General features: G+C 37.3%; 2 protein-coding genes across 3 annotated transcripts in view; one reads left to right on the plus strand and one right to left on the minus strand.

The window, feature by feature from the left end:
- LOC123869702 (UDP-glycosyltransferase UGT5-like) overlaps positions 1–13,021 on the minus strand; it is a 28,875-nt gene extending 15,854 nt beyond the window's left edge. The window contains exons 1-5 of the mRNA XM_045912692.1: positions 12,810–13,021; positions 12,629–12,741; positions 11,955–12,098; positions 10,544–10,565; positions 8,365–9,264 (exon numbers count right to left, since the gene is read on the minus strand). Of these exons, the coding sequence (XP_045768648.1) occupies positions 8,365–9,264; positions 10,544–10,565; positions 11,955–12,098; positions 12,629–12,741; positions 12,810–12,959 (1,329 nt within the window). The 5' untranslated portion in view covers positions 12,960–13,021. The remainder of the gene's footprint in view (positions 1–8,364; positions 9,265–10,543; positions 10,566–11,954; positions 12,099–12,628; positions 12,742–12,809) is intronic.
- A 786-nt stretch (positions 13,022–13,807) lies between these two features.
- Positions 13,808–26,483, plus strand: LOC123869711 (endoplasmic reticulum lectin 1). 2 transcript variants are annotated; one of them, XM_045912711.1, is made up of 10 exons: positions 13,811–14,163; positions 14,452–14,683; positions 19,863–20,027; positions 20,956–21,122; positions 21,729–21,854; positions 23,031–23,084; positions 24,131–24,295; positions 24,722–24,884; positions 25,521–25,665; positions 26,272–26,483. In XM_045912711.1, the coding sequence occupies exons 1-10, from the start codon at positions 14,005–14,007 to the stop codon at positions 26,456–26,458; spliced, it is 1,563 nt and encodes a 520-aa protein (XP_045768667.1). In that variant the 5' UTR covers positions 13,811–14,004; the 3' UTR covers positions 26,459–26,483. The 2 variants fall into 2 exon arrangements, with proteins under 2 accessions (XP_045768668.1, XP_045768667.1); XM_045912712.1 differs by lacking the exon at positions 23,031–23,084 and having other exon boundaries at positions 13,808–14,163.
- The last annotated feature ends 432 nt before the right edge of the window (positions 26,484–26,915 follow it).

Below are 26,915 nucleotides of genomic sequence, written 5' to 3' on the forward strand. Positions count from 1 at the left end.
TGTCTGAGGAGACGTTAGCTTACACTGTACGTACACTCGAGTTCCCTTACAACGTTCCGGCAAACGGCACTTGCCGACCGCAGACAGATAACTACTAATCATTCTGCTGCAATTTCCTATTAGGCATAGGTTACAACTTTCATAAACAAAATAATTATGCAATTCTTGCGATACAGCTACCTATAAGTAGGTTAACGTTGATTTTCAATAAAAAGCAAAGCAATAACAAGTGCCGCACCTGTTACTTTTCGGAGTTATGTGCGTTTTTAGCAATTACTTAAATATCACTTGCTTTAACAGCAAAGGAATCGAAAGGAAATTTGCATGCCTGAGAGTGCTTTAAAATGTTCTCAACGGTGCGTGAAGCCTGCTAATCCGTACTGGGCCAGCGTGACGGACTATGGGCTAAATTCTTTTTAAAAATGTATTGGCACTTATGCGCGATTAGGGGCACTGGGAGATAAATTGAAAACACATATAAGTGTCAGTGGCAGGCAATGTGTTAATCTGAGAGGGGACCGTGCTTTGTAATGGGCCGGCGATAGGTTGATCGTGATGTTGATTATTTCATTTTGTATTATGGTCAACAGGAAAATATATAGCTACTGATACAATTGATACAATATAAAATGAAATATCTATACTTAGCCTAATTAGCTACTATCCAATATTATTTTTACCACGTTATTAAAATATATTTTTGGTCTATATGTAGACCTATAACAACTTGAGGTTGAAATCAAAATCCATTTCATCAATTAGAAATCCTACTTCCACTCTGGTATTATTAACTGAATTATCTATGCTTCATAAAATGTAGGTATTTAAGTACCTATTCTTTTGTTACTTTTTGATTTGTCAAATAGAAACATTGATTGTTTTATTGTTGGTCAGCTATGAGTGCTAACCTCCTTTTACTTTACTATCTACAATCACAAAAACTCTCGTAAAAACGTGCTAACTTTTGGATCACGAAGTGAAATTCAATGTGCGAAATATTTTGGCATTCAATTGATTGTAAATTTTATTTGCAAGGTACGTTTTTTTATCCGACTGTATAATAGTAATAAATAATAATAGTTTGATTTTAATTTAGTTTGTAACGACGAGGCTGGCATATATTATGTAGTATCAGATAAAAAAGTAGGCCACCCAGTTAATCGTGGATACATTTCTTAACTTTCAAGTTTAGATTGGTTTAGACAAAACGACATTTGCAAGAAATGAGTGATAAAATATAGGTAGGTTACCTACCTATTTACCCAATAATAATAATTATCATAACTTGACGATATCAGTTAATCCTATATACCACGAAACTAAATTTTGAAGCAAAACTATGGGAAAGATACTTTACTATAGGTACGCGGTATCCTACAAGATGACCTGTAATTCGACTAGGCCATCTTTCACCAAGATTGTTTTAAATAATATAGTTAGATCTACGTATCCTAAAGGCAAATTTTTACCTAACTCCTGTGCCTTTACGATATCTTGCGATTTAACATACATGCATAATATATACAACAAAAGATATAGGTACATATTTAAAAACCTGGAGACCATAGGCTACTTTTGGCCTGTGGACATCCACTCTTGCACCTAAAGAGCGCCACCACACCCGGTCCTCAGCCTTCCTCATCCAGCCACTTCCCGCCAGCCTCTTTATATCGTCGGTCCATAGTGCTGTCAGAGGGCGTCACACACAGTGGCGTGCAGATCATAGAAGCATAAAAGCACTGTTTACCCTAGGTAATAGCTCAATGCTGATTTTCGATACGAGTTGCCACACAGTAAGTTCCTATTTTTTGATTGCCTACCCTGTCTACAAATCCTGTGCACGCAACTGGGTGTTATATATATAACAATATCACATAAACCCCTCTTAGTGACCCCTCGTAGCTAGACTTAGAAATTGCGCTCTCGCTATGAACATTTTTTACATCATAATTCAAAACATAGGTACAATTTGACCAATTATCGCAGTTACGACACAGAGGAAGGTAGTTACGAGGTGTCACATCTAGAGCGACGTTACGAGTAGATAATAGGTAATAGGTACCTATATTCTTTTAGACATTTGGCTCGTACTATTATAATATATTCTACGGCTCAAGGTAGAAAAACTATACCTAATAATAGACGGACTACATTGGGCAGCAGTCATTTACCACGCTTTCATTATCTCACTTTTTAGAGTTCCGTACCCAAAGGGTAAAACGGAGCTCTATTAATGTCACTCTGCTGTCTGTATGTCTGTCTGTCTGTCCGCGTGTCACAGCTCGTAGTTAGACAAAATGAGTAAAAAACCTGGAATGATACTTATTTGGTGTAGAACATTGACCCAAACTCGAGTTTTGGACTAGAAATTCAATACAAATATTTTTTAGGGGGCTCGCTCCCATACATGAAAAATAAGCCGGATTTTTTTTCTTACTCAAGCATGTGGGGTTTCATTTTGTCTAGAACTCAATGAGCCGAGTACGAACATGATTTTTGTTTTTTTTTTATCTTAAAAAATAAAAAATGGGTGACCGTCAAAATATGGTCAGTTTTAGACAATTTTGTGATCATGTGATCTATCTAGGAATATAAAATTACGGTCTATTATGTACCATAATATATACTAATGTATAGATTTAAGATTTAAGAATGTATTTATATACTTAATAATTTTTTGGTGTTCTAATAAGTATTAAGGGTTCGGTCGTAAAAAAATGTACATTAGTTTTTTTTTTGTTGTCCTGGTTTTATTTTTGTCATAGAATCAGTGCTGTTTTAGTTACGAATATATGTTCCATATTGATCTAAATATAACCTCTCTGTAGTTTAGATAAAACCATGAAATCTCAGCTATCCTTACAAATTTGTATTTATTTTAGTTTTTTTCCGATAGGCAAAATTTTTGCTCCATACAAAAACAGTTTGTCCAACTACTACACTATTATCGAAAACATGTCATGTTAACAAAACTTTTGTCCTAATATTGCGTTTGTAAGTTAGGTTCGAGTTCTGATTACTTTTCCAACGTATTTACAAAAGGTTACCATTCTTTTATCAATAACCATAATTTTCTTCAACTTCTAAAATGTGTCCAATTTTTTGTGCGTGTGTAACGTCCTGAATGTAACGACATTAGAACGCCTATTTTTGCCATACTACATAAATAATTTGGTTTCTTTTGCCTTTCATTTATTGGCAACACTATTGAACAAGGCGCCAACATTCAGAAAATAAAAACGGCCATGTTTGTTAGGAGGAAAATTGTTAGTGTGTGTTGACGCGAGAATTGTCGCCAAAAATTGTTTTTCTTATGTTGAATTGCAGGGTGAGTATTGGACATTCTTTCGAACTCAAAAATAAAGGTTAATAAAGCTTTGTTATCGCGTAAAACAATGAAACTACTTCTCTGTCCGTAATTATTCGCTGTAGAGTGATATTTTGATTTGAGCTTATGTCGTTCGCTTTTTTCTGTCATGATTGTAACATATGTAACGAAATGTGTAACGTTACGGTCATGACCGATTGTAAGGCGGAGAGTACACTTCTTTAGAAATTCAATTTTGACTTAATTTAATTTCTTAAGAAGGGTCTCTCCGTTACTCGCTTCATACAAACGTAGTTCCAATTTCATTTGAAAATATTAAGCAACCAAAGTCCATGACATACAGACATATTCTAGAAACTAATATCTATGTCTGTGGTTTTCCAGATTTCTGTTAATATATTCGGTTTCGAAGTTACGCGGTCTTAAAAATTCACATACAAATCTTTGAGCCCCTGTAATTTTAAAACTACATATTTTTAGAAAAATCTAAAACACCACAGACACAGATGTACATATTAGTTTCTAAAATATGTCTGCAAAATTTCATGGACTTTGGTTGCTTAATATTCAAATGAAATTGGAACTACGATTGTATGGAGCAAGTGACGGAGAGAGCCCTGTTAATGATAACCGTAGGATTCTTTATGCCTGAACTACTTAGTACATACAGTTATTTATATTTATCGTGTTTGGTGTCCATCAAAAGTTTCTGGTTTGCTTGTCTGTGATTGGCTGAGAAAGTTAAAAAATATTAAATTAAAATTTTGCTTTAAAAAAATAATTTTTGAATTATTAATTATATAGAATAGCTCTTGTATTAATTCAGTTCCTCCAACTTTTATCGTCGTTTTGACCACAAAAGTGCGAAGAGTGCAATTTATATTTCAGATGGCACCAATAACCAATACAGAAAGGCAAAACAAATATCGGGAAAAGTTGCGAACTCAAAATCAAAATCAAAAAAATAAGTGTCACCATTCTTAGCGGTATCACCTGACGTAAAAAAAACTAGTGTATATAATGTCTAATGGGGTCTCTGCGAGTTGGCTTTGGCCCCTCGTATGCCTACTAAAGGACCGGGACCCCAGGGTCGCGAAATCGTTATGCATCTCAATAATAATATAATATTGTAAAAATAATATAATATTCTAATCATAATATTGTATGATTCTGAACTAAGCTTTATGTTGCTCATGAATGTATCATTGAGTCAGGTATGTAACGTTTGTTACGATGTCATGAATGCAACTATACATTTTTTTACGACCACACCCTAATATAAAATATAAATGTACGAGTATGCAATATATATTTTAAACAACAAATACTGAAAACAACAATTAGTAAGGTAGAAGTTTTTAGTTAAGCTATGGCCAAAATAAATGATCTTTCAGGGTTTGTTGCGATGTAGCTCGGGAATGAAAATAAGTAATTCATTCCAAATTATTTATTCATAATTATGTACGGAACTCTAAAAGACCGAGGCGCGATTCGCACTTGGCCGGTTTTTATTTTTAAAGTACCTACTAGCTATCTAAATTATATCATGTAATGAACTTACCTATTGTTCTTAGCTGCTAAATGTAGGCCTACATACATAGTCCAATCCGTCATAGGTACAGGTGTCTACCTATTTCTATCTATGGCGAAGATTATTATCAGATAAAAAAGTAGGTCACCCAGTTGATCGTGGATACACTTTTTAATTTTCAAGTTTAGATTTAGGGTTAGACAAAACGAAATTTGCAAGAAATGAGTGATAAAACATAGGTACTTATTTACCCAATAATTATAACTTGACACGAAACCAAATTTTGAAGCAAAACTATGGGAAATATACCTACTATAGGTAGGTACGTATCCTACAAGATGACCTGTAATTCGGTTAGGCCATCTTCCACCAAGATTTTTTTTAAATAATCTACAAATTAATTATTTATCAAATTACAGAAACGTATCATTTGAGTGTTGAGTGGAGTACCTACCTACCTACCTAGTTTTTTTTGGTAATGGTACCTACCTTCTTAGTTGGCGCTTCCAAAGTCAATGTATGACTAAGATAGTTATTTTTTATTCAGAAACATCTTAGAAACCAGTGGTTTCACTTTCTGGTTGACTGGGCTCGATTGGTCACCAATAATAATAAACCAATTACCAGTAAGGCCTAGAGGCTTTTTACCTGACTCTTGTGCCTTTACGGTATGTTGCGATTCAACATATAAGTATGCATAATATATACAATAAAAAAAAACATAGTTAAAAACCTGGAGAACATAGGCTACTTTCATCCCGGAAAATTAAAAATGTTCAACAGAATTTTTGTTCAGAATTTTGGTATTGGAATATTATAATTTATTATTATTATTACAACATAACAATTCTGAAACGGTGATAGGGTAGTGGTTAAGACTGGCCTCCTATTCTGGGTTTGAATCCCGGACACGCAACCCTAACTTCTCAGGGTTATGACGTGCGTTGTAATTTTACGCAATTAAATATGTAACTAAGTATCACTGCTTGAACGGTGAAAGAAAATATCGCGAGGAAACCTGCATGCATGAGAGTTATCGATATTGTTCTCTAAGTGTATGAAGTCTACAAATCCGCACTTGGCCAGCGTGGTGGATATCCCATTCTCATTCTGCATAAATGCCCATGCTCAGTAGGTAGTGACTAGTGGGCCGGCCATTGATCGAGGCAACAACATAACAATTCTAACAATGTTTGAAGGTAATGTTTATTTATTGAGTAGACGTCAACATACCTGAGGGATATCTTTTTTCGTTTCATTCAGATGCATGCCTCCCACCTCCACGATGCCAGGAACAAGAGGCATAGCACCATTCAACGCGTGGAATGTGTTCACGAGCAACAACGATACATTTCGGCCAAGATTTGCGTATTCAGGAATCTTTTTCCCAAACCGCTGCTCTATAAGAGCCTGTTCCCTGTCTTGCACCTTATAACGTAACCACAATTTGGCATATACTCTCCAAAAAGTATTCTCCATTCGCTGCAAAAATGTCATCGACGAAGTAAACGGTGTTGTCCCCACGGGGACGTAAGCTGGATTATCACTAGCTCCCAATCGCTCCGCCGACCAAGGCATCATAACACACGACGACAATCCAATAATGGGAGCGTTTATATCGTACACATGCAATAAACCGAACATGCAGTCGCTACTAAAATTTTCCATCAAAACGACATCGTATTCCTTCTTCAGAGCTTCATTCAAAGACGGTAAGTTGATCAATTTGCTGCACGTGTTTACCCCCATGTCAGCTAACATATTAAGATCATCGAGTATTTGTATCAACTTTCCTATTTTTGGTATCTTGTAAAGTACACTGCTGTTATACCAATTTAAATCGAAGTTTCCCAAACCCACATCCGCTATTCCCTCGAAGCTAATATCCTGGTAGTTAGCCGGTGGATCTTTGAGCGGAAAAAATGAGCCAACTGTGACATGGTGGCCCCTCTCTGCTAGTCTTCGTAGGAGCGGCTCGTAGACCATGTGATGACTTCTACCCGAGTGTGGGAAAAGTCCGAGTATTCGAGCACTGTGTACATAATTTGAAAACGCGAAGATTGCACAGTATATTGCAAGTGCGACACGCATGTCGAGCGGTCTTCCCGGCAGCAAGTCGGAAACTGTCTGTATGTACAATGATATCCATACGTACATAGTAGTTAGTACTAAGTATACAAGTGCTATTTTCAGATTCAGCTTGGACTCGTTATCTTGACAGTGATTTCAAATTACAGTAGCTCTTTTTTATCTAAATGAACAATTATTATCTATCATTAGCTGATATGCCCGGCTTTGCCGAGGGGGAAATATAATCTACTAGCTGATACCCGCGACTTCGTTCGCGTGGATGTAGTTTTTTAAAAATCCCGTGGGAACTCTTTGATTTTCCGGGATAAAAAGTAGCCTATGTGCTAATCCAGAGTATAATCTATCTCTATTCTAAATTTTAGCCCAATCCGTCCAGTAGTTTTTGCGTGAAGGAGTAACAAACATACACACACACACACACACACACATACAAACTTTCGCTTTTATAATATTATATAGTGTGATAGCTTTATTTTAAACAGGTAGGTACCACTACCTACATATAGCTTACGTTACTCTTGGATAAAGTAGTATTTCTAATTAATAAAATCGGTTCAATAGTTTCATCGTGTATCGATTAGAAACAAACTAATCTTTTCTCTTCATATTAGTTTAAATTCTTTCTAAACCCAACTATAGATACCTATAGAAGTATGGATTAAAACAGAGACGTTCCGTGAGCCGATTGATGACGTCTTATCATTGTAATATAATTACGATGATACGGCAGAATTTATACAAACCATTATTATCTACATCATTAATTAATTACAAGGGATCTTGTTCACATTTCCTGAACTTTCAAGCCTAATTAACTAGGAAAATCACATTAAAATTATAAAGGGCTGCAAGTAGTTAGATCTAAATAAAACTATGACAAGTGCATGTCAAAAGTCCGAACACGCATTAGGTTGAGATGGCAATCGGGGTATGAAGTGGGGGGACGCTTCGCACACCCGCACCTTACCTGTGCTCGCCCGCCCCGGGTTAGCGCGGGGGCTATGCTGTCGTGCGTGGCGTTCCCTCCCCGATCGGCATTTCAACCCATCGCGGTCTATAATAGGTAGGTTAATAGGACTAGATTAGGCAGCAGTCATTCACAACCCTTTCATTAACTTCTAATATGTGCGTTTAAAGCAATTCAAATATATCACTTGATTTACAACTGTGGTACTAACGGTAAAAAAAAACACCGTGAGCAAACCTGCGTTTTTGAGGATTCTCCATAATATTATTAAAGGTGTGTGAAGTCTGCCGATTCGACCAGAGTTGTGAACCTTTTCATTCTGAGAGGAGACCCGTGCTCAGTAGTGACTTGTGAGCTTCAGTAATGGGTTGAGACAACAACAACAATTTTTCACATGTATGAAAGTAATGTTCATTAATATCGATTAGTACATATTCATTAACATACCTGAGGGATATCTTTTCTCGTTTCATTCAGATGCATGCCTCCCACCTCCACGATGCCAGGAACAAGAGGCGTAGCACCATTCAACGCGTGGAATGTGTTCACGAGCAACAACGATATATTTCGGCCAAGATTTGCGAATTCAGGAATCTTTATCCCAAACCGCTCCTCTATTAGAGCCTGTTCCTTGTCTTGCACATTATAACGGAACCACAATTTCATGTATACTTTCCAGAAAGTATTAACAATTCGTTGCAAAAATGTCATCGACGGAGTAAACGGTGTTGTCTCCATGGGGACGTAAGCTGGGTTATCACTAGCACCCAACCGCTCCGCCGACCAAGGCATCAAAACAGACGACGATAATCCAACAATGGGAGCTTTTATATGGTACACATGCAATAAACCGAATATGCAGTCGCTACTAAAATTTTCCATCAAAACGACATCGTATTCTTTCTTCAGAGCTTCATTCAAAGACGGTAAGTTGATCAATTTGCTGCACGTGTCTAGGCCCATGTCAGCTAACATATCAAGATCATCGAGTATTTGTATCATGTTTTCTATTATTGGTATCTTGTAAAGTACACTGCTGTTATACGTATACCAATTCAAATCTAAGTTTCCGAAGCCCACATCCGCTATACCCTCAAAGCTAATATCCTGGTAGTTAGCCGGTGGATCTTTGAGCGGAAAAAATGAGCCAACTGTGACATGGTGGCCCCTCTCTGCTAGTCTTCGTAGGAGCGGCTCGTAGACCATGTGATGACTTTTACCCGAGTGTGGGAAAAGTCCGAGTATTCGAGCACTGTGTACATAATTTGAAAACGCGAAGATCGCACAGTATATTGTAAAAGCGACACGCATATCGAGCGGTCTTCCCGGCAACAAGTCGGAAACTGTCTTTATGTTCAATGCTATTTACCTATACGTACATAGTACTAGGTATACAAGTGTTATTTTCAGATATAGTTTTATTCGAGTCGTTATCTTGACAACGAATTTCAATTACTTATCTAAAATCTAAATGAACGATTATCTATCACTAGCTGATCCGCCCGGCTTTGCTCGGGTGTTTAATCTAGGCTTATTTTAAAATAATTTTATTTAGGTAATACTTACATAGATTACGTTACACTTGGATAATCTGGATCTGGATCTAATAAATAAATAATTAATAAAATCTGTACAATAGTTTCAGCGTTTATCGACTACAAACAAACAAACCTTTTCTCTTCACAATATTAATTTATATTCTATACTGAACTATATAGATAGTACCGATAGAAGTATGGATTAAAACAGACGTTCCATGAACTGATTGATGACGTCTTATCATTGTAATATACCTAATTACGATGATACGGCAGAATTTATACAAATCATTATTATCTACATCATTAATTCATTAGAAGAGATCGTGTTCACATTTCTGAACTTTCATGTGTTTAATTCATCCAAGTTTCATGCCTCATTAACTAAGAAAATCACATTAAAATTATCAGCCTTGAATATAAGGGGCTGCAAGTAGTTAGATCTAAATAAAAGTAGTCAAGTGCATGTCAGAAGTCAGAACTCCGAACATATAGTCCGCGACAGGTTGAGATGGCAATCAAGGTATGAGGCGGGGGGACGCCCCGCACACCCGCGCTCGTCCGCACCGGGTTACAGGAAACCTAAGTGTTTTTAAAATTTATTTTTAACGAGATACCTTTACCTTACCCCTCCAGGGGTACACCAATTTTTTTCTGGAATGTATCCTGAAAAACATTTTTTTATTGTTCCATTATGCCTCTGTATAGATAGCGGCAGCAGTAGGTTTCTATCGATTGAGCATTTTTGGACTTTTATCAATTTATTTTACTTCAATCAACCAATCAATCAGCCTGTTTGCATCCATTGCTTGCCATTATAGGCCTGCCGAAAATCATGCCACCACACGGCACACACGGTCTTCCAACTTTCTCATCCAACCACTTAATTTACTTACTATGATTTAATTCAGAAAAAAGCTTATTAAAAATTAAGAATTTTATAATCAAAATACTTCACAAGTTAGACATTATTCATATCCACACAACAACAAGCACTTGTTTGAACATGGCTCTCCTTAGGGGATTCTAACAATAAATAAATAATGATTTCATGGAATTTGGGAACTCTCTTCTCTTCTTCATTAGACTGCTATCAACACCACGATCATTCTGAAAAAGAAAAAAGTGTGTAACTAGACATTATAGCTCTTGCCCCTGTAAACAATTGGAAAATAAAATATTTTTATTTCAGGTAGGGTTATCATTTGCCAGACCCGAGAATACAATCATATATCATTGCAGATATTGATCATATTGTCGAGTATATTATGCTCGATTATTGTGTATTTGGTGATTTTGAGTTTTGATCATAATTAACATTTATAAATTACTGGCTGATGCCCGCGACTTCGTCCGCGTGGATTTAGGTTTTTCGAAATCCCGTGGGAACTCTTTGGTTTTCCGGGATAAAAAGTAGTCTATGTGCTAATCCAGGATATTATCTATCTCCATTCCGAATTTCAGCCAAATCCGTCCAGTAGTTTTTGCGTGAAGGAGTAACAACAAACATACACACACACACACACACATACAAACTTTCGCCTTTATAATATTAGTGTGATAGTGTGATATGGCAGATCACAGCTTTTTATTTTCACAAGTTTTTATTATCTTCGCTTAGACAAATACAATCACAATAATTCACATAAGATGTGTATGATAGATAAGATTGCTATTACTATTTATATTAATTATCAATGTATGTTCAAGATAGGTACTGGAACTGTCTAAGGTTCTTTGTTTCTCTGAAAAAGTTTTTACACCATGCTTAAAGTGATTAAACACATTTCAGTAATACACTTCACAAGTGTAAATAATTAATTTGCCCCAGTATAATTCAAGCAGAATTCCATGGCTATATTTCATAGCTGTCTAAGAGAAAAATCTTCATGCAAAATCTTAGTTTGTAGACTCAGCAATTATGCCTAGTTCGGACTAGGTTGATAATTTACTCGAGTGGCGAGTATTTTAGTGACCAAAGGTGTCAGAAGTCAGACAATGATAGTTGAGCAGTTCAGTAAGTTGATCATTTTGTTCTATTTTTATAGAACAAGTAGCGAACCCACCACAGATCACTGCTCATCTTATTGGTTCATTGAGATCTAACACACAAACATTTTTATATATATAATATAAGAGACCCACCCTGACTTTACATGGGTGCAATGTAGATACAAGTGGAGTGAGTGTGTTAAGTGTTTTGTGAGTGGTTATTTTGATATATTATTCAAGAGAATAAGACAGCATTTTAAATGAAAGTTGTCCGTCAACTTGATTTCTTGACATCATGAACAATTATTGCCATTTCAACAAACAACACAAAACAATTTTAAACTAAACATATATGTAAGCCTTCCTCTTGAATCACATTATCTATTGGTGAAAACTGTATTAAAATCTGTTGTGTAGTTTAATAGATTGAAGCATATAATATAGACAGAAAGCGGGAAACAACTTTGTTTTATACTATGTAGAGATTATAGGACATAAAAGGCTTACCCATAAAGATATAAGAAGAAGGAGAGCAAATAGAATGCTAATTTGATCCACCCTTCCCTTTGACACACTGTCAACACATCCGCATTCATAATACTTGTGGGATCATACAGGCCTGGCCCTGACATTACTGGCCTGTTTCTGTATCTGTAACAATAAGTTATAATTATTATGTTCAAGGAATAAATCTGAATAAGTCATTATGGATATGATAAGTTTATAATCATAACTTAATTACACAAAATCCCTTTCATGGGGTCCTGGCCCCTAAACCAGAAGCCTGTATCTTACTGATGAAAGATTCAGATTATATAAATACCAGATAGGTAGTTGATGACAATCACGCTTAATAAGAAGCAATGATGAGGTCTAGGTTGAAGCGTGTTTAATGAATGCAGCAATGTGCATTTTAGCCTTAGGTCTTAGCCTAAGAGAAGGTCCCAAATTCGATTTTAGTGAACTATACTCTTTTTTTTGACAAAAATTTTAAGTATCACTATGAAATTTTTGTTGTAAGTGTATAGTGATAATTGGGTTTAACAGTAGATGTAACATCTGCAATAATTACATAAAGAAGAAAAAAAGTGCAGAGATCTCAAAAAATTTAGAATGAATCAGCGTTGATGCAAATCTACTGCGCTATTACTCACAATATTCATAATAACATAACCTCTAACCTGTGAATGTGGTATAAGATCAAAGGAACGTTTATCAACAGTGAGAACCATTCTCCCGACAACAGGAACAGTATGTTTACAATTACATGCAGCAAATATTCCGGTAAGACCAACTGTAACGGGAAAAAATAGGTTAGTTCAAGCAAGTTACAACCGCTACATTAAGACTTTAAATACTTACAGGATTGAGGCTGTTGCACTGGTCTATTGGGTTTTTATAATCGGTCTTGAGTTCATCGAACGCTATCACGTGAAATATTGAGAAAAATATTAGAAAAGCATCAACAATTAGCGCTATAATATACGCGAACGCTGGAAAGCTAAACGCCATTTTGACCACAAATTAAAAACAAATTTGACAATACAAATGCCAATACTTTGACAACTGACACCTGTGACTGACACCCAGAGACATGCTACCTAAACAGCACATCTCTGCTGACACCACTTTCTTGGATGAATGATCTCTATTGTCAGATCATAGATTAGTAAAAATGTCAATGAAAATACGTAAATATAATTTAAGTTGCACTAATTGGACTTCGTCTGTGTTGGTGTTAGCTGGCGGGCGTGCTCTGCCTTTTTGGAGTGTTTTTTTTTTTTTTTGTTAAAACTGACTGGAAAGCAGAGATGTGCTTAGGTAGCACATCTCTGCTGGAAAGCGCCCTAAGGGGGTGCCGTCAGCCGTGCGTATGTCGGCGAGCGCCGGCACAGACGGGATCCATACTTGTATAATTTAACTAACTTGTTACAAAACAAACTTGACATTGGCTAATCTTTGTAAAGTCAGACAAAAGAGAGAAAAAAAAATAAGTTGCACTTTTTTTTTTAAATGAAAACATTACAATAAAACAAAGCTAGCCTTTTTTTGTTGCGCTAAAATTTTTACAGTAAATAAAACAGTTAGATGTCAAAATCTCAAACGAAATGTCCATGGTTTGTATTTATTGGCTCAAATGCTATTCTTGTTGCAACAATGCATTGCAGCCAATAGTGAGCGAGCCTTCACCAATCAGAGGCGATTACGATCGTGACATTGTAGGTTGTCATTCTACCGCAGTTTTTTATCATAGAAATATAGTATAATAGGTTCATGGTTTTTATTGACAAATGACATTACTCCAAGTCATATGTTTGCATAGCCGACTAATTTAAAAAGTATCATTAAGTTGTAATTTCGTTTAAGTAAAAGTGGTCTTTTAACTTTAGTAGAGTATATTGTTTAATTGAAGTATGTGTCTACAATTTGTGCAAATAAATTATAAAAATAATTAAATTTCCAGATATTGTACTAACTTTTAGGCTACAATAGCAATGTTTTAAACAAGCGTGCCTGTAAATAATTGAATTTTGGTGACATTATTTTAAAATTCAAGATGAAACTTTTGTGTTTATTTATTTTAAGTGTAACAGTATGTGTTTATGGTATTGAGCATGATTTCAAAGGATTTGATGATAGTATATTGTTTGGAATAGTGTGGCCAGGAACCTTAGATACACCGGACAAGTTGTTAGATGGAGATGTAAAGTCAGAGGTATAATTACTTCTATATATATGAAATACTGACTTACCAACGTACAGCTTAATCCCTGGGTTTAGGAACTAGAAGGGTTTTGCATGTAGGTTTTCTCTATAATGTGTTCTATGTTATTATCATAATAGGCTATTATTTTCAAAAATAAATCCAGAGCGATGGGTCAGCTAATATTTAATAAAAACATAACGAAATTTGTTTCCCTTTCGTAAGATTTAGTTAATTCCATTTTCAGTGAAGAAGTAGGTCCGAATTTCACGTCTTTCATTTCAATTCTTTCATTTCCAGGTAAAAGATGTACTAGAAGTGACAACAAGTCAAAAAGAGAAATATAAGTGCCACTTACCAGTGCTACGTCCCAATCAATCAAGTACAATTGAGAATTATGATGGACCTTCACCTATAAACCTTCTAAAGCCTCTCTTCTCACAAAAGATCTGTTCTTATAGACTGGAGAGCTATTGGAGCTATGAGGTGTGCCATGGAAGGTATATCAGGCAATACCATGAAGATAGAGAAGGTATTTTATTTATGTCAATTCTAGGCATAAAGGAGTTCCGAGGTGGTCAAGGGTCTTGATGACAAGCACGTAGATTCTTACTTAAGCCAAGCATGTTGAACATTTTCAATGTTTCCTTGATGCTTGATTCAAGCATTTACATGATTGATGCGATTTTATATTTTTGCTAGACACAATGTTAGGACAGTGGTTGGGAAATTAGAAAAGTGTCTCTTGCTGGCTCAAGCTGTTTGATGGGTGCAACAAGTTGCTTGAGCAACTAAAGCAAAACTTCATGCTCGCTATCAAGCCGCTTGATCATCTTGGAAGCCTTTAAGAGTTTTGACACAAGCTAATTATATAAAAATTTTTTTTTTTTTTTGAGGGGTTGCCTTATCATGCGATCAGTCGGTGGACTATGAGCAGATTGGTTGGAGGAAGTTGGCGTTCATTAGGAGAAAACTTCCCCAGCGGGAAAACTCCATAAGTCTCAGCTAAATGTCTAGTATATGCTTTCTCTTTAGTCGACGGATTGCCTGTGGCATTGTCAGCTGCACTGCCAGGCGATTTGGGTGGTTAGTAAGCCTTGTTTTGTAGTTGCAACTATAAGTTAGAATTTCTTCCTTTACTGTGTTAATGTTTAAGTGCTCATGAATTTCCGATATTTGTAGGAACCATGGCGCGTTGGACAGTTGTTTCAAAATATAATTTTGAGCTCTTTGTATAATTTGAATATTGGAGTTGCATGCTGATCCCCAAAGTTGTATGCCATATGACCATATTGGCTTTATTATTGCTTTGTATATCAGTAACTTGTTGTCTAGAGAGAGTCTGGAGTTTCTTGAGAGCATCCAGTACAGTCCTCTATATCTATGATAGATCTCATCCCTCTTTATTTGGACATGTTTCTTCCAGGTTAGCCTTCTATCTAAGTGCATTCCCAGGTACCTAACGTTGTCGCTTTGTGGAAGCTGATTGTTACGCAGCGAGACCGGAGGACAGTTTCCTCGACGAAGAGTAAATGTTATATGGACTGATTTTGAAGCGCTCGTTTTTATCCTCCATTTTGACAGCCATTTGTCGATCTCATTTAGTCCACGTTGCAGAATAGCTGAAGCTTCTTCAGGAGATTTACTGCGAGCAAGAACAGCTGTATCATCCGCAAATGTAGCCACAGTGACATCGTCAATTTGAGGTAGGTCACTTGTATAGATTGTGTAAAGCACAGGACCTAGCACTGAGCCTTGTGGCACGCCAGCTGTGATTGGGTGAAACGGTGAAGTGTATTCACCTTCTTTGACTTGAAATATTCTATCAGTCAGGTAGGATTTCAATAGACCGAAGAATGTATGAGGTAGTAGCGATTTAATTTTGAATAGTAGTCCTGTATGCCACACTTTATCAAATGCTTGCTGCACATCGAGGAAAGCAGAAGAGCAGTATTCTTTGTGTTCCAGTGCATCTCTTATTGTTCTGCATACCCTATGTACTTGCTCAACAGTTCCATGATGCTGCCGGAAGCCAAATTGATGGTCTGGGATGATACATCTTGAGCAGAGTTCTTTCATAAGCCTTTGCAACACAACTTTTTCACAAATTTTTGATATCACCGGTAATAAACTGATTGGTCTGTATGAGGTTATTTCTTGAACGGGTTTACCAGGCTTTGCTATCATTATAATTTGCGAGACCTTCCACAGAGCTGGGAAATAACCAACACGAATGATGCCATTAAATAAAATGGTGAGGAACATAATACCTTTTCGCGGTAGTTCCGATAGGACTCTTTTATCAATTAGATCAAAACCAGGCGCTTTCTTGCCATCCATACGTTTTATTATGTTAATAATCTCATTTGGGTTGGTTGGCGTGAAGGGGAGGTCCAACTGGAAAGGCTGACCAAGGACGTCTTCTATATCTGTCTCGTCACTGTCTGGATCAGTTTCATTTGGTGTGAATATTTGGGCCAAGTGGTTTCCAAAAGCATCAGCTTTTTGTTGCTGGCTTCTGGCCCATGTGTTGCCCTCCAATCTAAGTGGTGGCTTGGGGTCTGTAGGCTTATTTAAGTTTTTACACGCACGATAAAGGGAGTAATTAGTAACACTTGTTGCTGTCAACGATTCCAGATATGATTCTGTTAGAGTATCCTTTAATTTAGCTATGGCGTCTTTAAGGTCCTTAATTGCTTTGTTAAGTACTGTTTTGTCTTCTGGGTGTCTACTAATGTGCCATACTCTTCGTAGTCTTCTTTTTTCCATTATTTGAAGTTTAATTTCGGATGGAACTGATTTATGTCTCGGTGAAGAATTGGATATTTCTGGTGTACACTTCCAACAAGCTGACTGAACAGTAGTCATAAACTTAGTAGTAGCATTATCAATGTCTTCCTCAGATTTAAGCGCTATTTGTAGTTGAAGCTCATCATTTACTATACCACGAAACGCCTCCCAGTCAGTTCTTTTGTTATAAAGTTGCAGCCTTTTCATACTGTTTGTTACTTGGGCACTCATGGTCAGTATCACTGGGATATGATTTGAGGAACCATCTAAGGTTGAACTGATTGTGAAGAAGAGTCGAGACAATCCCTTATAAATGAAGAAGTCTAGAACATCAGGCAGTCTATTTGGGTCTGTAGGCCAGTGCGTGGGTTCTGGTGTTGCAATAGTAGTAAGGACGTTTTTATCCACACTCTTCTTTAGTTCCCTTCCTCGAGTGGTTATTAGCCTGGAGCCCCAATGGAGATGCTTGGAATTCCAGTCACCACCAACAACAAAGCGGTTACCAAGGCTACCAAAGAACTTTGAAAATTGTTCCTCAGATATCCTGTGTTTTGGTGGACAGTAAACAGCTGAGATATTAAAAGGGCCATTTTTGTCCGAAATAGATACTGAAGTTGCTTGGATTTGTTCAGTGCTGTATTGGGGTAGTTCATAGTGCTCTATTGTTGCTTTTATGATGACTGCAGTTCCTCCATGTGCAGTTCCATCTGGGTGATTAGTGTGATAGATATTATACCCTTTTATCTTTATCAGACTGTTACTAACAAAATGTGTTTCTGATATGAGGAAAATATCAAGTTTGTGTATATGAAGTAGTATTTCTACTTCATCTTTGTTGGGAGATAATCCATTAATGTTCCAAGTACCTATTTTTAAACCTATTTTGGTGCCTTTGAAATTAACGTTGTTATGAGTTGAAGCAAGGTACTCATTTGTTGTAGGAGAAAATCAATTTTTTCAGATTGCTTGATAAACATGTGTTCTAATGTTTTATATGCATTTGATTCTGTATCTGACTCTTGTGGCTTTGAGTTGGTAGCTTCAGCATATGTTTTCTTTTCTTTTGGGTTTCGATTGGCTGGTGGTCTGCTACTGACGGAATTTAAATTAATTGGATGAGATATTTTATCACTGTCTTTGAATGTTTGGTGGTCTTGCCCTTGTTTTTTAGGGTATTGTTTTTTGGTTTTCCTGTTGAGGATTTCTTTGTACACCTCACACCCTTTGTAGTTAGCTGGATGAGGACCCAGGCATAGAGCACACATGGCTGGTGTATTGCGATCAGTTTTTGTGCATGTTGAGGTTTTGTGAGCTCCTGCACATTTAACACAGCGGTAAGGTTTCATGCAGTAGTTTTTTGTATGTCCATACTGTTGGCATCTTTGACACTGAACTACTGTTTTTCGTTTTCTCGGATCTTCTATGATTACCGTCTGGTGGTATATGACCTTTAACTCTTTAACTTTTTTATTATTAGGGCCAGGTAGAAGATTTGCAAAGAAAGTAGTGGTAGGTTTCTTTTCAGAGCCAAACTTCGCATTTATTATTTCTCCTGTCACTGTATTACCTGTTTCCTCAATGGCTTCCTTAATAGCATGAAAAGGAGTTGTATAATGCAAGTTTCTAATAACTATTCGGTAATTTCTATTATCCTTCCTATTAAAGGTGTGTCCAATCAAACCATTTTCTCGTATTACAGATATTAACATCTTATATATATCAACATCAAAGGTCAAAATTTTTAATTGATTTCTGTTGATAACTTTGTAGTTAAACTGAGATTTCTCTGCAACAGATTCTAGGAGTTCAGTTAGTTTATTGAGGTCTTCAACACCATATAAGATAATAGGTGGAGGTTTGCTGGGCTTCTTTGCTTTCGGTTCATTTGACTGTTCTTCTGTTTGGTCAACCACTAGTCCACTAAAGCTGTTGCTTGTTTCAATTCTGTCTGGTGAAGGTGAGCTTTCCATTTTTTTTCTTTTTGGGTTTCTAATCAGGGGCACTCTTTGCCAGTCAGGAGGCTGTGCAGATGTATCTTTGCATGGTTCTGCATCATTACAGGGGATCTGTTGGGGAGCTTTGGTAGATGGCTCCTCACTACTAGAGCAGGGTAGACTGCTCATAGACATGCTCCTTGCTCTCGATATAAACAAGCTAGGATGGAATGCTTGCTGCACTAGTCTTTTTCCAGTAACATTTACAGGCACTGGAGCCTGGTTACTCACTCCAGTGGTGTCTTCGGTAGCAGATTTCACACTCTCAGGCCCGGGTACCGGAGAGCGCCGGGGGTTAGCCGGGTCGCACGACAAAACGCATTCTTTATTACTCGACATTTCATATTAAAGGGGGGGTTGGGAAAGATCACCAGCAGGACTTTCCCAAGGTCTACTGCCACAATTTTTGAGGGTATTTAGTGCCTCAGGGCTCGTGGTAGCCATGGACAGGTTAGTTAACCGCCGCCTGTTGCTCGGCGTTGTCTGCTCGTTTTGCACCACCCAGGGGACACGTGTAGGGTGGGCCATGTTCGAGGAAAAGGTGGTAAATCCTACGGACGCGAGCGACATCGTCCCCCAAAAAATTATATAAAAATTAATTATATAATACAAGAGTCACAGTTGTCATATTGTACTATAGACAAGCAAATTCACTTTCACCAGCTTGCATCCTGACTCACCAGGAAGAGACGAAAAGCGCAACCCGACGCTGACTATAACCGGATATACACCAAATCAATGAAATACAGACCTCTTAGTGGTTAAGATTTTAAACACAACTCTTTTAATTCGCGCGTACAAAACATGGCGCGTAGGCAACCAACGAATAGCGGACAGACGCGAGCTATAATTGACCGAAATATTATCGTGCCGTTCAAAAATATGATGTAAAATGCACATTTCTTTATCATTTGAAATGGATTTCAGGTAAGAATGTCAAAACTCAGGAATTCAACTTGGGTAATTGGAATGAAGAGAAGCAATCCAAATTGGAGGAAACCTGGAAGTTGGCACTGGAAAGTAAGGAGACACCTAAAACAACTAAAGTCGAAGGACAGTTGCTATCATACGTTGAAATGGTTATGGATTCAGGTAAAAAAAAATTTATTTATGCTTGTATCTTATAATCCTGATTATTTCAAAAAAGTGACTTATTCACATACATCTTTTACCGACGTAACTTTGTGGTTCCCGTGCTACAAGACCATACCATCCCTAAACGAAAAACTTGCACTTATAACGTATTTCCAACTAAGCCCTGCCGCACTGTTTTTGCGCAGCACTCCTTCATCAATCGCATTTGTCATCAATTTAATATGCTTCATCACAAACATCGGCAACTCAACATTTTTAATTCTACGACGACCTGCTTTCGTCGTGACGTCATTGCCTCCCTGCGTAAGGGAGTTAATTAGTTTGTAAGAGATTTAACGATGTAACGTGTTAATTTAATATTGATATTCATTATTGCATCTTACCCCACTTTACTACCTACTAACCTTTTATTAACGTTTATACTATGTATCTTTTTAGCTATAAACAATTATATTTTTGTAAATATTTTATGTATAAAAGTTGTAGGTTAGTCGAATAAAATAAAATAAAATAAAAATAAAAAAATAAAAGAGCTAGCTTGTCACCAATGTCATGGACACTGAGCCACAGCGGGTGTTTATGGCCGATTCACACTAATTGCGTATGAAGCACGTATACGTGACGCGTGCGTAGTGACGCGCGTGAAGACTAACTGCACGCATTACGTCTACGTGACCGTTCACGCCACGCAAGCAGTATGCCATGTTTCATACAGTTCCATACATTACAACGCAATATTACGCGCTATGTCTACGCTTACGTAACGCTTACGCGGTCTGTGTGAACGAGCTCTTATCGGTCGCAACGTGTGACGTATATCCATCACAACATTTTCATGTGACTTTGAGACCTCGGCAGGACCGGCCATGTTTCACCCTCATATGGAAGTACTGATCGGATAATCTCTATTTCTCTCCATTAACAGGCACTAAATGTGATCTGAACGACAAGCACCGCCTCACGCGAGTCCGCTACGTGTGCTACAGCCACGGCCGCCACGAAGTCTACTCCTTCAAAGAGACCTCCACCTGCGAATACGAAATCATCATCCTGTCGCCCCTTTTGTGCCAACATCCTCAGTTCAAACCCAAGGTGTGTAATTTTCGAATAATTATTGATAACTAGAACTAAAGATCCCTCCCTCTTGGTCTCTTGTATAGGGACTTCCACACGCCGCGGTATTGCGCCGCCTGAATTCAGCGGCTCCCTGCTACTTTTATAATATTGTCTGCCAACATATTGTCACCATTCTAACACCTTGGTAGTTTAAATCACTACCCATTATATAAATGCGAAAGTGTGTTTGTTTTGGTGGTTGGTTTGTCCTTCAATCACGTCGCAACGGGGTAATGGATCAAATAGATTTTTTGCATGGGTATAGTTAAAAACCTGAAAAGTGACTTTTTATCCCCGAAAATCAAAGAGTTCCCACAGGATTAAAAAAAACTTATATCCACGCAAATGAAGTCGCGGGCATCAGCTAGTAAGCTAATATAATCACTATAGTATAATAGGTCAGTGTTTTTAATTTAAAATAACTTTAGGTAGATACTTGTATTTTGAAATCGAGTAATTTATTGCGCTAGTAATTAACTTTTAAAACAGTTCTAAGTTACTAAGCAGAAGACAGTAATAGTTTTCATTAAAACAACACAAATTATAATTTTTTTGGTGTTTTTTTTTTTTTACTTTTTCAAGGAAGTTGATGAGAACATCATAAGCTGTTTGCCGATCGGAGACGCGCCGAAGAAGCCAAGGAGTTTGTTGACAAGCGAAGTGGAGAGCTTGAAATTCCACCATCAGACCATAAAGCTGATGAATGATGTAAGTCACCTTCAAGAAATATTTATTAATATATGACTGAAATTGTTTTAGTAATGTCGATGATAATGATCAAAACTTCTCGTAATTCCGAACAACAAGTGTAAATTAATAATTTATAACACCCCCGACAAGTGAAGGTTACAGTAACTAGAAAAGAGCTGATAACTTTCAAACGGCTGAACCGATTTTCTTGGATTATAGCTAAGAACACTTTTGATCAAGCTTCCTTTCAAACAAAAAAAACTAAATTAAAATCGGTTCCTTACTTTAGGAGCAACGATGCCACAGACAGATACACAAATACACAGATACACACGCACAGATACACAGATACACACGCACAGATACACAGATACACACGTCAAACTTATAACACCCCTCTTTTTGGGTCGGGGGTTAAAAAAACGGTAGACATAATAGTCGCGAGTGAGATTAGTGGACTTATGGCTGAAATAAATAATAATTTACTGTGGAAAGTTACTTGTCGACAGATAATAGATAGATTGACTATTAATTTCAGCTGTTAGTCGATATATTACTTAATTAAAATGTTAGTTAAAACACAAGTTTATATCGCGAATAACACTCGCCTTTTTTATTTTAGGGCCAACTCGCAAATGGTGCTTTGCTGCTGTGTGCGTTGATTGACCCTAAAATGAATATATTCAGTAAAACACGTTTTCTTTGAAATTCTAGAATGATTAAAAAAATAATATGTTTTCGGAATTACGAAGATACTCATAGTAAAATTAAACAACTAAGTAGTTATTTAAGTTTTTATGCTATTAGAATAGATTTTAGCTCTTTTCTTAATTTACGTCTTGGTCTTTATTTTGTGATTAGAAGTGTAATTTATTAATTAAGTACAGTTTCTTTAAATATAATCCTTTTATTATGGCAAAGAACATGTCATGTTGAAATATGTGATTTTCTACTAAAATCTTAAGTAATAAAAACTAATCTATAAAATAAACTTAAATCTAAATGTTTATGTATGTTAGCAAAAAATGTGCAATTTTTATTTTCAATATATTTTTTTAAATTTCTGGATATGAATAACTATTAAAAGTACCAAATTATAAAAAATCACATGTTTTGATAATGACATTTCAGTAGGTATGATTTGTTAGATTTTGTTGCTTTATTAACATTTGTGTTGGCATGTCCATTGTTCAGGATAAGGAAGCTAGGGATGTACTTGCTGTACTGAAAGTTGAAAAAATCGATAAGGTAACTATTCTTTTTTGTTGCATTTTTCTTTCTTTTTTTGTAGCCGTATGTATGTACAGGTAAGTTGTTGAATTTGTTTTCTCGTATGTATTTTTTGTTTATTACTGCTCACATTTCGGTTTAGAAACTGTTGGATTCTGATTGATTGTTTCTTTTTGAGAATATAATCAATATCTTGAACGAAAAATCAATATACCATTATTGTACATCACAAAAAGCAGTACAGAGAATAACAGAGGGAGAGTCTTTCCATAAAAGAGCTTTTCTATGGTTATGAAATACACGAACATACAAGTGCTATTTGGTACCACAATTAGCTATACAGACATCTACAACATCGGTGTATGAAAAATTCAGACCCTAGCCTAAGACAATTTAAATCCCTACAATATCTACTGTACAGTGCGTACGAACCGTGTTGCTTCGCAATCGTATGGATTGAATTCGTATGAATTGCCTTAATTAGGTATCTAGCGCATACCTGAGTAGACTCTTACGGTAGTGGAGCGGTGCGGGAGCGGGGACGGTTGTCACAAATATCTATTTGTCTGAATCACTGAGCTCTCGCGTCACGTCATCGCACCCCTCCCACAACGCTCCACTACCTCAGTCCCGGCTAGCATGGACAGTAGATAAAAATTATATCCCCGATTATATCCACTGATTTCTATGACATCAGTGGATATAATCGGGGGATATAATTTTTATCTACTGCCCATGCTAGCCGGGCAGGTACCTACTCAGTTATGCGTTATGCCTGTATGGTTCTAAAGATCTGTCTATCAACTAGCTATCAGCCTTCAGAATCTCACTCCACTGCAAGTCAGCTTTACTTGTCTAAGTAACAAAAAGACAAAGAGAAACTTTCGTATAAACGTAGGCACAGATGGAACCGCAGGGTCTAGAAATGTGTGCACTGTGCAGGTTCTCTCTGTAACTTATACTTCCACTAAAAAAGAATTTTGAAATATTCCATTCTTCTTTTAAGAGTTCAAATCTGCGCAAGAAAAATTAAGATTTTGTATTTAAAAAATCATCATTTTTAGGACGGTGAGACCCACTTGAAGTTTGAGCTGCACCCGCTCTCGGATTTGGAAAGTGCGGGTATAACGGACGACAGCAAGGCCGCGCCGCTCATTGACAAACCCTCACCCATCACAGACGACTCGCCCGTTAGAGCCTTTCTGAACGGCGAGAACTGCTTAAATGGGGTAAGTTAGAATGCGTTCTTATAATTCGCTAGTATAGTTTTGAAACCCACCTGAAGTTTGAGCTAGACCCGCTCTCGGACTTGGAAAGCGCGCGTATAACGGACGACAGCAAGGCCGCGCCGCTCATTGACAAACCCACGCCCACAGACGACTCGCCCTGTAAGAGTCTTTCTCAACGGCGAAAACTGCTTGAATGGGGTAATTTATGTTAAAGGATATTGTCGTCTATAAATAAAGTTGCTTTTTTATCAGAATTGTTACGATGAAACATATTTTACTCTAATCTTTTCTATCTACCTAATATGGAATGATGCCAAATACTGGCTATATTTGCGCGTTAAACATCCAAGAATGAGTTTTCTTCAAGTCTTTGTTGGGGGAAAAAAAACGCTGGATGTTTTGATACTCACGCGATATTTGTTATAGGGTACTGGATGGTGGAAATATGAGTTCTGTTACGGCAAACACGTCATACAGTACCACGTCGACCGCGCCGGGGAGAAGACCACCCTACTGCTGGGCAAGTTCAACGAGCAGACGCATCTCGACTGGATCAAGGAGAACAGAGGAAAAGCTCCTAAGCCTGTTGGTAAGTTTAATATTAGGGCTCTGTGCTCGTAGGGTACCAATCGCATCATATAAGTCAATAGTAAAGTGCAATTCAGCTCGCACTGTAAACCAAAAAATAAACGCTCTTTCTATCGAGCAATCTCTTATATTAATTTATATTTCTCTTTCTCATATTGGATAAGACTTAGCTGTTGCAGGGAAGCGTCACGTAGGTACCTATATTTCTCGGATCACGTGACCAAGTGAGCTCAGCCTGAGTATACCTACTCTATTTCCCAGGCCACATTAAAGTTAACGTCAATGCCCAACAACGCCATAATTCTCGCGATAATTACGCCGATAATCAACGCATTAAACTGAGTGACCACACTTAAACGGTTAAAGTTTAATGCCAATTAAATTGGGGCTAAAATCGTCTAACGCCATTTAGCAATGTGAATGCCGTTGATCGGGGCTGCACCAACGGTTAGCGGAAATCGCATTCAACATTACAAAATGCAATGCAATTTGCAGCGTTGCAAAATGTTGGATGCGTTAATGACCGTTAACGTAGCCGCGGCATAAAAGGGTTATCGTCTATACAAGTATCGCCTCAAAGCAGGTTTGTAGGCATGATTTATGGCAGAAGAAGTTAATTTTACGACTTCTTATGTAGATAAACGCACGTCAGTGTCCCACTTCTACTCCGGAGGGGACGTGTGCGACAAGACCGGCAAGCCGCGCCAGACGGAGGTCAAACTGAAGTGCCTGGAGAACTCGTCCAGCCCCGCGCAAGTTTCTCTCTACTTACTGGAGCCCAGGTGCGTGTAAGGGTTGCAATATTTGTATATTTTTTATACAGCCAAAGTTCTTTAAGATACAGAAATCATAAGTTTGTTCGATTTTCATATAGCACGGCAGATCGGCGACACAACAAATGTCTGTAACTGTACTTTTAAGCTATACGGGAGCGGTGTGAAGGCTCGACCTACCAAAGGGAGATCTCCCACTGAGAAGGTTGCATTGCTCGCTAGCGCCAGCTGGCCGACAGTTGTATCTCGGAACTTCTATATAATATAGTGCAGATTTCAGAAAAATCTGTTTGTGTGATTCAAATTTGCGTGTTCTTCTTGTACAATCAGCCTTAAGGTACTGGTGCTGCCATCTAGTGAGAGCGTCGTGAGTGATCAGGCTTGGGTTCGTGTTCCAGTGATTGTTGACTGATTTCTCCGTATGAGTGAGAAGCGCCATCTGCTTGCGAATGTGGCAACCGCCACAAAGCTATAGTATCTGAATAAAAGTTTTGTGACACACAGACTGATGCAGATGTGCTTCCCTAGATATTCTGTTATTCATTTTCACACACACTAAAAAACCTACTAAGCCACTAAGTTATTTAACACAAGCGTATGTAATTTTCATTCCAGGACTTGCCACTACATCCTAGGCGTTGAATCGCCATTGATCTGCGATATTCTACCTCTCGCGGACGAAAATGGACTTATCAAGTCGAACAAGTCTGCCATTACGATTCAGGACACTTTGGTGGAAGGCAAGGCAGATGAAGATAGTGATATTAAACAGAAAGATGTGAACAAGTTTGGTTTTGATTAATTTAATAAATTACTTAATTTATTGAAATTTTTATCGTTTTTTTCGAGCAATCAATTCTATTTGAGTAGGTATTTAAAAATTTAATGTATTTTGGTTTCTCTTATGCGTTTCTATAATCCTACTTATAAACGCGAAAGTTTGTATGTATGGATATTTATTACTCTTTCACGCAAAAACTACTGGACGGATTTGACTGAAATTTGGAATGCAGATAGGTTAAACCCTGGATTAACACATGGGCTACTTTTTATCCCGAAAAATCAATGAGTTCCCACGGGATTTTTAAAAACCTATATCCACGCGAACCAAGTCGCGGGCATCAGCTAGTTACTATAATCGTTATGCCGCGTCGCATTGCTCAAGTGCGCTTTGCTATATACAAACTCATATTTATATGTTTATGTAAGTACAACTCACTATATACAAACCCATTTTTATGTGTGTAAGTGCGTGTGGA

This window comes from Maniola jurtina, chromosome 11, assembly GCF_905333055.1.
Source record: "Maniola jurtina chromosome 11, ilManJurt1.1, whole genome shotgun sequence".
Classification (NCBI taxonomy): domain Eukaryota; kingdom Metazoa; phylum Arthropoda; class Insecta; order Lepidoptera; family Nymphalidae; genus Maniola; species Maniola jurtina.

What these genes read in the sequence shown, in the direction of transcription:
- LOC123869711 (XM_045912711.1), top strand. Translation starts at nt 14,005, where the DNA reads ATGAAACTTTTGTGTTTATTTATTTTAAGTGTAACAGTATGTGTTTAT. An exon ending in ATGGAGATGTAAAGTCAGAG is followed by an intron (nt 14,164 to 14,451) that starts GTATAATTACTT and finishes TTTCATTTCCAG; the next exon opens with GTAAAAGATGTACTAGAAGT. An exon ending in CCATAAAGCTGATGAATGAT is followed by an intron (nt 21,855 to 23,030) that starts GTAAGTCACCTT and finishes TCCATTGTTCAG; the next exon opens with GATAAGGAAGCTAGGGATGT.